This window comes from Hetaerina americana, unplaced genomic scaffold, assembly GCF_022747635.1.
Source record: "Hetaerina americana unplaced genomic scaffold, ioHetAmer1.1.p SCAF_33, whole genome shotgun sequence".
NCBI lineage: Eukaryota > Metazoa > Arthropoda > Insecta > Odonata > Calopterygidae > Hetaerina > Hetaerina americana.
The window spans coordinates 3,096,886-3,110,032 of record NW_027286908.1 but is presented as its reverse complement, the minus strand read 5'-3'; the positions used below and the strand labels follow the sequence as shown (position 1 = coordinate 3,110,032).

Genomic DNA, 13,147 nt, shown 5'->3' with positions numbered 1-13,147 from the left:
AAAGTTAAATCGTAATCGGGAAGTAAGAATGGAAGAGCTATGCTAACAGTTAGAGATAAGGCGGGTTAGGTAATAGTTGACGCAGGAAAGATCCAAGAGAGATGGAAGGAATATATAGAAGAACTGTATAGTAAAGACGCAGACGGCAAAGTTAGACATTGAAAAAGAAAATGACGTAGAGGAAGACAGCTTAGGTCCAGGCATACTAGACTATGAGATAGAAAGGGCATTAAGGGAGATGAAACTAAATAAGGCCGTGGGGGTAGATAACATTCCCGTGGAACTTTTAAAATGCTTAGGAAAATGTGGGAGGAAGAGGCTATATGGGCTGATCCGTAGTATTTATGAGGAGGGAATCTGGCCGGAAGACTTTGTGAGATCAGTTTTAGTTCCTATTCCGAAAAAGGTAAAAGCCACGTCATGTGAGGACTATAGGACAATTAGTTTGATATCCCACGCAGCTAAAGTTGTTCTCAGGATCATAAACAAAAGGATAGAGAGTAGGGCAAATGATTACTTAGGGGATGATCAGTTTGGGTTTAGGAAGGGGAGAGGTACGCGTGATGCCATCGCAGTAATGAGATTATTAATCGAGAGGACTATAGAACATAACCAGGAGGTATTTGTCTGTTTCGTAGATTTCGAAAAAGCGTTTGATAGGGTGAATTGGGAAAAACTAATGAGTATATTGCAGAAAATAGGAATAGATTGGAGGGAAAGGAGGCTAATCCGCAACCTGTACTTGTCTCAGACTGCTCAGGTGCGGGTGGGAAACGGGGAGTCAGGATGGGCAGTGTTAGGAAGGGGTGTGAGGCAGGGTTGCCCATTATCACCGTTGCTGTTCAACCTGTATGCAGAGGAAATGATTAAAGAGGCATTGCAAGAACTGGAGGTAGGAATAAAAGTGAACGGAAAATTCGTAAAATCAGTTAGGTTTGCTGATGACCAAGCTTTAGTTTGTCAGTCAGCCAAGGGGCTGCAAGCATTGCTGAGTGAATTGGAAATTCAGTGCGACAGGTATGGGATGAGAATCCATATTAATAAAACAAAGGTTATGCGATTTTCTAGAAAGAAAAAGGCTAAGCTTAACGTTAAAGTAGGAGGGCAAAAACTAGAGCAGGTAGAACAGTTTACGTATCTTGGTAGTGTTTTGGACCAACACGGTCAAAGTAGTAGGGACGTAAGGAGAAGAATTGCGCTAGGCAAAGAGGCCTTCACAAGGAGGAGGGAGTTGATGACAGGGACTAGAGCGTAGCTATGTACGGTACGGAAACGTGGTCATTGAAGCAGGAGGATAGACGTAGATTGGAGGCTTTTGAAATGTGGGTGTGGAGAAGAATGGAGAAGGTGAAATGGACAGAGAAGAAAACAAATGAGGAAGTACTTGGTATGGTGGGCGAAGAGAGGGGTTTGTTGGGAGAAATCATATGGAGGCAGGAAAAGTGGATGAAGGGGGTGTTGACCGGCAGTGGGATGTTGAAGACTGTGATAGAGGGTAGAATGTTGGGCAAAAGAGGAAAGGGAAGGAACAGGATAGGGATGTTGGACGGGATGAAGGGAGGAAGAAAGTACTCTGAGATGAAGAGGGACCTGATATAGAGTAGGATGATGGATTTTCTGTTTTGTAGGAGTAATAAAATATTTGTTTGGTAGTTGTGTCCATCCAAAAACCTACCTTAACCGTTAGATTACCTTAAAAAAAATATATATATATATATATATATATATATATATATATATATATATATATTATATAGATTGTACGGAAAAACTCACACGAGCGGCACAATAGAACACAAATAGAAAGCAACATTTAAAAGGACACTCACACGGTAAATTGTTCGAGCTTTCGGCCCTCTCAGAGGCCTTCTTCAAGTGAGTATATTATACATACATATATATATATATACACATATATATATATATATACATATACATATATATATATATATACATATATACATTATATATATATATTTATATATATATATATATACATATACATATTCACACACACAAATCACACTCATAGGTGCACAGCAACGGGTGGCATTAAGTAGTGGGGTTAACCGCGACGTCGCCGAAGTGAGGGATGGTCACAAGAGAGCGGAAAGGGGGTGCGGCTGTGTTTGCGTGTGGTGGGAAATATCCCCCTGGTTTCGCGGTTGGGAAAAATCTTCGCCCGCCCCTCTCGCTTTTACGTCAGCCATCAAACCGCCCCCATCCACCCCCCCTCCCCTCCCCCCAAACACACACACACACACTCACATGCCACCCTCATGCGTAGTAATCTCTATCAGAGAAAGAGAGAGATATATAGAGGCCAATGTATGCAAGGGACAACCCCTTATTTTTCTTAGCTTTAGTAGCGAGTTACTAGAGGGCGAGGACCAGTTGGAGGGACCGGTTGATGCTGTTGCGGTGCCCCGTTCGTTTGCCTTGGTGTAAGGGCGGGGAGAGAAAGTACACCACATGGAGGAGAACAGGGGGGGAGGGGGGGAACCTCCTTGGTTTGAGGATTACGGTGAGGAAAAACAACGCGCTCGTCGGGATTAGCCCCTCCACTCAATGCCTATGAGCCCAAGGTATTGAATATCCCCTTGCGGGAAAGGGGGAGGACCATTCCCTCGCTCGCAGCCATTCAATTAAGTAACAGCACGCATCTATAGGTAGTCTACTATATGGATTATGGCCTGTGCTCCGTTCCGCCATAAAATGAAGACTTCAGCACTGCTGCGCGACTTTGGTTGGGTGTAGCGGGAAATCGTCGTACGTTTAGTACTATTGCACGGCGTTGATAATGCCTACCTGCTCATTATTACAATCATTGTACCAATTCTATAATCTTGTTAAACACATTATTATTTCACCGCAATTGTTGATCATTATTGCGATGTACCTGACCATTCCTTTTGTTGCGCAATAATTATTGTTTTGTTTGGATCTATCTTGTTGCTTTGCAACGGTTAATGTTTGGTGTTTTTGTTACTTGATCCACAAGAGTTTTTTTGTGAAAATACGCAGAAATACTGGAGTGTATTCCATGGAAAACCTTAAGGTTTGCAATGGAATGGAAAATCTGAATGTTGATGAATTTTTCTCGGGTCTTCCACCGGGTCAGGGGTTCCATGTTGGCCGACGTTTCGATGTCCGACTCGTACATCGTCTTCAGGGAAGAAACGTCGGCCAACATGGAACCCCTGACCCGGTGGAAGACCCGAGAAAACTTCATCAAGAATATACGCCGGGAAAGCACTAGATCTTAAATATGAATGTGATTACACACAAGGTATGCAACTTCAAAATTTTTTTTTAATTTTTGGCCACAAGATAGTTTTTGTAAAATAATTAAAATGGCGTAGATCATAATGAAAACAAGCACATGCACGACGTAACAATACTTCAGTACATTGAGGAGCTGTTAGCAACCAGAAGGATAATTAAATTACAATTAGATGAACAATGAGAACCTACTAGAGTACTCAAGAGTTGGAAAATAAACCTATTACATTGTTAGATGTACCTAATTGCGATCAGATTAATTTTACGCTAAATTATGTTCCTAGATATGTTAGGACTCGGCTCTTCAAAAATTAGAGGGATTAGATTTGTGACCACTTGCGTAGAGGAGCTAGATTCGTGAAACGTTGTTATGACAAACTGAGTGGCGTATCCAAATTTATTACAGGATCAAGGTTGGGAATTACTCACGGAGCGGAAGTTAAATAACAGTTTGAATAATTTGCATAAAATGTAAGGATGTCTCTTAAGGGATGATGTGGAAATCATATTATTAGCCCCATCGTGCTAAGGTAGGCGAGATCATGTAACTAAAATTGTAAAGATTAAATATAGAACAGATAGATTTACGATGCCGCCATTTTTCCCACGAACGATATGCGTTCAGAATAACATTGTCCGACCTTGACGCGGGGAGGGAGGGAAGTTTTTTTGCGTCTAAAGTAGTCTGGTGTGTAATCCCCCCTGCCACACACCCTAGCGGTGGCTGGCTGTACTAAGTACTTGTAAATACATAAATAAAATAAGTACAGTACCAAATTTCCATCACCTCAAAAGCTAGAGGTAACTTCCTCAGCAATATGTAGTAACAATAAAAATTTTATACATTTCGGGAACATATTTATCAATTTACTCGTCATAACAACATCACCATCGCAGGAACTTGTATCATCTACATCCTATAGATACGTCAAAGTAGAGATGAGCAAAACGGTAATACGTCTGTAAACGAGTTAAAAACATGCCCAACGTCAATCGGACTTGGTATGATCACGTAAAATTTAGAACTGGGATATTGAATATTGTCATGCCGTCGTTTGTGACGTCAAAATCGGAAATTTTCGTGTGGTAACAGCACTTTCTCAAGACTGCGTTCCGCTACATCGTTTGGAGAAATCGGATGGGTAAGGAAGGGAGGTTATAGAAGAAGTTGAAATTTCGACGAAAATTTCGGTGGCCGCAAGGAGGAGAACAGGGGTGAGATCCCAGTCTCACGAAATACATACAATTTTCACCCTCCAGCTAGTAATCGTTTATCCGCACGCGAAATGGCACATCGAGAAGGGAGGGATGGAGGTACTATTAATTTAGCCCCAACTTAACTTTTGATTCGACCATCCAAAATGAAATTTTCTCTTTTCTGCTGGGTGCTAATGTCAAACCCGCCCCCCTCCCGCCCACTCCAAACTATGCGTATAGGACCTCTACCGTCCATTAGCGCGAGGAATTTTCCGTTCGACAGATATCGAGCCAAAGGGCAGTCGCATTTCCTCCCATGCCATATAGACGGCTATGATGCGAAAAGATTGACAACAATGGAAAACTTTTCAATCGAAAAATATAGGTCGAAACGTTTTACGAAACGGGCCAAACGGCTTTCATTGATGAGACACATTGCTTCCATAGTAATCTGCTGCAATCGAAAGGTTGTGACGCGGGAAAAACCGTCAACAATGGACGTGCTTCCAAGCGAAACCCATAGGTCGTGAAATTTCGTCAACAATGGACGACTTTTCGATCGGAAAATATAGGTCGAAACGTTGTAGTCATCGAGCGAAACGAATTCGATTGTTGACACATTTTTTCCCATAGTAACCTACTACTCTAGAGAAAGGCCGTCACGCGCGAAATCCGTCAACAATGGAGATCTTTTCAAGCAAAACCCAAAGTTGTAAAAGTTTAAAACAGATAATATGATTTTTTTCAACCGATTGCTGACTCCTTTTCCACCTCAGGCTTATGATAAGTTCGCTTCGAGTATACATGCTCGATTTGCCTTTGACCTGCCTACAGACAAAGAATCTGCGGCAAACTAAAAAGTTAGAGAGTTAATTACCTTACTTCATTAATTAATTTGTTTGCGTTGAGAATATTACTATTTTTAAGTAATTATTCCTATATCTCCTTCTCCTTTGCGTCTACCATTTAAGGTACGCCTTGGATGGACACAGAACGAACAAGGATAAACTTCTTAGCACCCCTAACAAGACGCAACAAGACGCAAAAAGACGTCCCAAAACAGAATCCTTCGATTCCGCATACTCTTTACCCCTTTGGAGGTCAGTACTCAGAATTCCCAATGAATAAAAAATGAAAAATAACTCACAAATCTGATTAAAAATTACTGAGTTTTAATGCAGGATTTGCAAGAACACGGCCAAGGAAACAGCACAAAGATACATTTCTTCGCCTCTCTTAACAAAAAATACAACCCAATATCCTATTCTTCATCAAAGTCCATTTTCATCTCCGAATACTTCCTTCCTACCTTCATCCTATCCAACAACCGAATCCCCAATTCTTGCCCTTTCTTGCTTGCCTAATATTCTCCCCTCTATTACAGTCTTCAACATCCCATTGCGAATCAATACGCTTTCCATACATATATCCTGCCTCATTATGATTTCCCCAACAAACCCCTCTCCTCGCCCACCATACCAAGTACTTCCTCATTTGTTTTCTTCTCGGTCCAGTTCACCTTCTCCATTCTCCTCCACACCCACATTTCAAAAGCCTCCAGTCTACGTCTATCATCCTGCTTAAATAGACATGCTTCTGCGCCGTACATAACTACGTTCCACGTCGAAGTTTTTACGAGCCTTTTTTTAACATCCGAACTCAACGTCCCTGTCATCAACTCCCTCCTCCTTGTGAAAGCCTCTTGGTCAAACACATTCTTCTCCTTCCGTCCCAGACCAATACGATCCATAAAACTTCCGAGAAACATAAATTGTACCATCTGCTCTAGTTTATGTACTCCCATTTTAACGATTAACTTAGGGAGCCAATTGCGGACTTACTATTTAATTTAATCTCCGGTCTCATTATCTTATTTAATTCTCATTTGCGTATAATCCGCATACAAATACCCCCCCTCCGTCCTCCAAGCAAGTGAAATACTTTCCCTCTAATAAGTTTAAAATGATTTTCCCCACAACATGACTAACCGTATATTCCTATTAACGCGTGTTAACTCCGGTAACGATTATCTTTTATTATGTTCACGTCTCAGAGGACCATGGATGTCCGTTTCTACCTAATCGTCAGATTTAGTATAGACCACGGCCTGTACTAAACTCGAAATTGATCATTGATACACGTGGAATTAGGCTGACTTGTGAAAAGAACCCAGGGACAGGAATTGGAAGAATTTCCCTTCAGTAGTGATGTTGAAAATACATTGTTACTCCATAGGTAGGAGATATCATGTCAATAAATATAGAGATATTCATTGTACGAGAAGAACAGATAGATTTAAGATATTATTTTTTTGTAGAAACGATAAGGGATTAAAATAACCGAACCCAATTGCGGTAGGGGGAAAATTCTTTTCGTCAAAGTTAGTCTGGTTTTGTATTCATCCTCTGCCACATACCCTAGCGGCGGCTTGCAGGGTGCTATGTGCATGTAAGGTAAAATAGGAATCATCTGAACCAACACCTTAAATTTATTCTAATCTATAAATTCCATGAATTGCCAGAGACGAGATATTTAATCCTGATTATTTGCATGTGATGAGATAGAGTGAAGATTTCATATTTTTTTGATTAAGAAATAAAAATCCGCAAATTCAAAACCACTCGATGACCACGTGTTTTTTCTAGCCTACTTTAGACACGTATTGTGAACATCTTGAACCACAGGGGTGTGTGCAGTGACCAATAGATTAACGCCGAGGAAAAACTCAATTCTTTGATGCTCATATATGAAACAATTGACCTGAATAAAGTGACTTATGATTTATTCAAGACATTCCTATACATGTATTCATGTAAGATCAAAATTACCTTATCCGTCCAACCAAAGGAATGTAATGAAGCTCATTTGCACATTACATAATCAGTGTGAGAAGTATGGGATGAGAATCAGGGATTAGAGGTCGAAGGTGATGAGATTCTCATGAATTCAGAAGGCTAAAATACCCACTTAGGTTAGGGGAGGGTGGGATTTGAACTAGGGCACGCAGAACAGTTCACTTGATAAGGGAGTGTTTCCAGATACGCATGTAGACAAATAAATGTGGGCCTTAGAATAACACCTATATCATAGATAAAGAATCTATTGCAGAAGAAAGGACAGAGGTGATGACAGGATCCTTGAGCTATAACGTAAAAAAATTACCTTTGCAAACTTTAATGTGGAGTGTACTATTTTATGGCTCGGAAACTTGTTCGTTAGAGCGAGATTTCAGGCGTAGATTGGAGAATAAGAAATGTGGGCATGGAGAAGGATGGAAAAATAAAATGGACGTAGGTTCTAGGCATGGTGCGGGAAAATTGGCGGCGGTTTTGGAGAAATATCGAAGAAGGTAGGACAAGTGAATGCAGGAGAGAGACTTAAAGAAGCAATGGGATGCTGAAGACTTAGACAAAGATTTTATTTCTAATTTAATCTGATCATATCTCCCGTGATGTCTTCTGAGAATTTGGTGTTTTCTCTCCATATTCCCTTCGGATAGAAAGAGATTTTCTCAAATGTATCGATACACAAAATACCTCTCGATATTACTCCCAAGAAGACTTTTTCCCGCGTTGATGTAACCTTCAAAAGTTTCCCTTTTTCCGTGCATATCAATTTCTGTCAGATAAACTCAAGATCGAACTGTGAAGTTTGTTCAATAATTGAGAAGGCTTCCTTGGGGAAAGAAGGAAGCCTTATAAGGAAAAGAATATGCATGTTGGAAGGAATTTTATTTATTGGTTTTTTTATGTATTTTAGTACCCTGCAAGGTGTGAAGCAGGGTGTCAATACAAACCAGACTTATTTTGACCTAAATGACAAATTACCACTTAATATAATGATACATTTGAAGAGTAATAAAATAAGACTCATCGAAAATGTTTAAGAAAATGATATGCAAATTATTATTCGTTATCACAATGATTTTGCACCGTATCCGTGGTAGTATTTGAAATTTTACCGGGATTACATGAGCGATTTGACTCCTGGAGTGCGTCGTGACATCTATGATCAAGCTGGAGAACCTTTTGTTTCGGACTAGGTTATCGCGCTGAATTCGAAATTTTCTTGGGTGCTATCTTAAGATTTTATATTGAATTTGCAAGGAACTGCTTTAAAAATTACACGGAAATTTACGGCTAATAAAAATACGATATTAATCCGCAACTCCAAAGGTTTAAATTAACATACTTTCTTTCGTTAACGATATTGACTCCGTAGTCACTAAAAATAAATGTTGATTTGCCGACGATGTCGAGTGGTTTACCGTGATATCCGTGATACTGTGGATAAAAAAACATTAGAAGATCATCTAAACGCTAAAAAACGCTGGTGCGACACTTGGCAATAAGATTCAAACTAAAAAACGTGTGTAGTGATGAATTATTTGTTAAAAGAGTAATTCCCTCCCGAACGCCTCCTGAATTGGGACCACCGAAATGAAATATGCAGACTCAATTAAAATCCTAAGACGTCACCCTCACTCACGACCTCTCCTAGGTGAAATATATAAGGAGAGTGGCCGAGATAACAAAAAATGAACATTTTTTGGAAGGCTACTTAGTAAATGTGACGACAAAATAAAATATAAATTAAAATAAACTTCGGGAGATGCCGCGACAGTAACTTTTTGACGGAATCATCCGGTCAAGACGAATCATTTTTACACTCGGCAATTTTTGCATTGTTAAATAGAAATGTTAACTTTCGCCAGTTAGGCCTAATTTAGAATATCCAGCTGGGGTTCATAGGATCCTCCTGAAGTTGGATTGTTTGCCGTATAGGATCACGTGCAGAGTGGAGGAGCTAGATTTGTCGAACGTTGTTATGATAAAACTGAGAAATGTATTCAAAATATTGGAGGAGCTAGGTTGGGTATCACTCCCAAAAAAATAAAGTTATACCACTGATTAAATTTCTTGCATAAATTGGAAGGTCTCTTCAGCAGTGATGTTGAAAATGTATTATTACCCCTCAAAGTACTACCGTAGGAGAGATCATGTCAATAAAATTAGAGAGATTAAGGGTAGAATCAATAAATTTAAGATGTAATTTTTTCCACGAACGAAAACCCTCTAGTTTAATTTTTTGTCATTTTTGGACACAGAAATCTTGTTAGATTTATTTAACATTTGAAAGATGTGAAATAATAACTTTATATATTATTATTATTAGGTAATCTACCGGTTAAGGTAGGTTTTTGGATGGACATAATTACTAATTAAATAATTTGTGGCCCCTAACAAAACACAACATCCTACTCTAAATCAGGTCCCTCTTCAGCCCTGAGTACTTTCTTCCTCCCTTCATCCCGTCCAACATCCCTATCCCGTTCCTTCCCTTTCCTCGTTTGCCTAACATTCTCCCCTCAATTACAGTCTTCAACATCCCACTGCCGGTCAACACCCCTTCATCCACTTTTCCTGACTCCATAGGATTGCTCCCTCTCTTCGCCCCTCACCATACCAAGTACTTCCTCATTTGTTTTCTTCTCTGTCCATTTCACCTTCTCCATTCTTCTCCACACCCACATTTCAAAAGCCTCCAGTCTACGTCTATCCTCCTGCTTCAATGATCACGTTTCCGCACCGTACATAGCTACGCTACATGTCAAAGTTTTTACGAGTCTTTTCTTAATATCCTTACTCAACGTCCCTGTCATCAACTCCCTCCTCCTTGTGAAAGTCTCTTTGCCTAGCGAAAATCTTCTCCTAACTTTATATATAATATTCTTAATAAACATAATGCTAATTTTTCTCACACTGCCTTTGAAATTGTCGCGATAGATTAATTTTCAAATCGTAAATGCGAACACACTACAATAAAAATCAGTCACTGTAATGTTGAAGAACAATAAATTAATAATAAAGATTCGACGCGAAAACGCATTCAGATTTTTTTATAGTCACTGTTTAGTGAAGGTTTTGGATGTAGTTACATGAACAAAGATTCCTTTCTTAGCTTCATCAAACAAGACGAAACCTGATATTACACGCTAGCATAAACTCTTCTTCAGTTCTTAAATGCTTTCAATCTCCTTGTGGATGAATACTTATCACATCAACTACAAGAAAAATTTAAAATATCGATGATTTCGATCTAAAATGATTGTATCATTAGAGCTTATTGAAAACATTGTACTTTACTTCAGTATTACCTGAATTCAATTATAATATTTACAACAACGGATACTACTATTCAATCTTCGCGAAAATTGAAATAAAAATACTAATTTCATTTTGCAATTGTTTCCAAGGCCATTTATTAACAGATTTCTTCTCAAGTAGTTCCGCAAAAAAACACAATATTTGACGTCTTAATAATCCACGCTCCTCCTTATTCATCGGCGATATAAAATCGTAAATCTTTGAAATGAGTTTTAAGTATAAACCAAACCTCTCAACAAGAAGTGAAGCTTGCCCTGCAGTTACCAAGGCAACTCATGCCGCCATTAATGCTACGAATCAACCATCCGCCAATTTGTTCATTTCTCCAAAAATGTTGCAATAATTTCTGCGGTAGTATTGTCTAATTAAACTTCAATGAGTTTCTTTATCATCGATCAAGTATAACATTTTTTAGATTGAAAATAGCATAAATTAATTCGACTTAAAAAATCAATAATTTATTAGTTTCTATGGTAGGAATGTCGGATGTAGTTCTCGTAATGCGAATTCTCATGCGAATTTTATTTTATTCGAAATTCGAAATGGTAATTAAAATTTCGATTAACGACAATCATTCATTTTTAATAACATATATTTTACTGCGTATAGAAATTTTTGTGATGTATTTTTCAGAAACAATGCGTTCGTATCAGTTTATATCATGATTGTCACCAAACATCATTGCAAATTCATATTTTCGAATCACATTTTAACTCCTGAAAACAAAGGCGCGTAAAAAAGTACGGGAACTCACATTATCACCCTAAATCGATGCATTATTTGCCCATTGGTATTTGGTCATTAAAATCTCCTGCAAATGGAAAAGGAGGTGGAATTTCTTTTTCCCCTACCTTGGCTCCAGTCACCAAGTTGACGTAGCATGCCTGCTCCATGGAAGAGTCGTAGGATTCCCGCCATCCTGAAGGCATGGGTATCCCCCTGCTCGTAGTGTCGTCGGTCTCCGCTAGAGGACTCGAGCTACAAGATCTGCTGCCATCTGTTGTTTCATCCTGGAACCGAAATGACGAAAGCAAAGAGATGTTGAGAAACGCCGCGCATTCAATTCGCAGTTCAAAATCGTCCTTAATGTGAAAAATTAAAATATTCGTTTAAATTAGGCTAAAAATTTTGGTGGTAAATATAAAATGTTTAATTTAGTTCAAAGAACTTCTTTTTTCAATATTTAATTGTAGGTAAAGTTGACATAACCGTTATTAGGAAATTACTTAATGGAATAGTAATATTTAAAAATGTTCATTTTTTCTGTGCGTATGTATGTATGTGCGTACGTATGCAATCATTTATTTATTTATTAAACCTACTTACAAACAAGTAATCCCGCCACATGACGAACATATCTTCATTCACTAAGATATAAGGGAAACGGGATAAGACCACATAATGGTAAATACAGCATTTCAAAGGACTCGAATTTAAACCAATCAGAAATAACCCTATTTTTAATGGAAATAACTACTCTAATTAATGATGCTTATATTTTAATCAAACTTCTTTTTTTGTGAGACAGAATTTTTTCCGACGTAATTTTTCCCCGGAGTATTTTGAACGGACTCAAGCTATCTTCTAGATAGATGTTGTAGATACTGAAGTTCCTCCGTGGAGAAAAAACACACTCAACTCTTAAGAGGTCAAACGGGATGGGTGGAGGTCAAGGGATTTTAATCATTGACACGTACGAAATGTGACGTTCGGCAAACGTGTTTTTTTAGATTATAATACTAAATTTGTTTTTTTTATTGAATAATTTCAAGAAAATTCTTTCACTTTATGTTCATAGTAGGTAACTACAGTGCTATGTTTATTCTATTACATTTATATTATTCTTGTTTTATTATGACGCATGTAATTGGGGTCACCTGAAAATGTTTAAAAAATTATTATTTCGTTTTTTATCAATCTCCTTTAATGATTGTTTCCGCGCCGTAATTAACTACGCTCCATAGCCAAGGTTTAACAAGTCACTTGTCAACATCCTTACCCAAAGTACCCGTAAACATCCCTGTCATAAACATAATGATGGAAGGGAAAATGAAACTGATGTCAACCCGACACAATTCGTATTATAGATTATGTATTCTCTCAACTAGACCCTGAGTTGCGAGTACTTTTATAGTTAATATAAAACTGATGCATCTTGTTTATTTACAATCTAAGAACTCGAGCAGTGGGAACATTTTATATATTTCGGAGTTGTTTTGGAACAAAATGGTCCTATTAGTATGGACATATAAAATCATAAACACAGTAATCAACCCGAAGGACGGTTTGGTAGGTGTTGGTAGAGCTCACCCAGTACTAAGCCCGACGGCGTGTGAAATTCACACATCAGGGTAGGGGAGCAAGTTCCTTTCCCTGTGCACGTTATGGTTTCCAAGGAAGATCTGGTACCCGAAAAATCACAAAGCTTGGGTGGAGCTGCAGATGTCCAGAGATGCTTGCCGGAATCGAACTCGGGCCCTGCGGTCAGTAGTCCAACGCTC

The 13,147-nt window shown here is 38.7% G+C and overlaps 1 protein-coding gene across 5 annotated transcripts in view; it reads right to left on the bottom strand.

Annotated features, from left to right (window-relative positions):
* LOC139691375 (rho GTPase-activating protein 15-like) overlaps positions 1-13,147 on the bottom strand; it is a 1,001,962-nt gene that overhangs the window by 488,251 nt on the left and 500,564 nt on the right. For all 5 annotated transcript variants that reach the window (XM_071589170.1, XM_071589169.1, XM_071589171.1 and 2 more), the window contains exon 3: positions 11,498-11,656. In XM_071589170.1, coding sequence (XP_071445271.1) covers positions 11,498-11,656 — 159 coding nt within the window. The remainder of the gene's footprint in view (positions 1-11,497; positions 11,657-13,147) is intronic.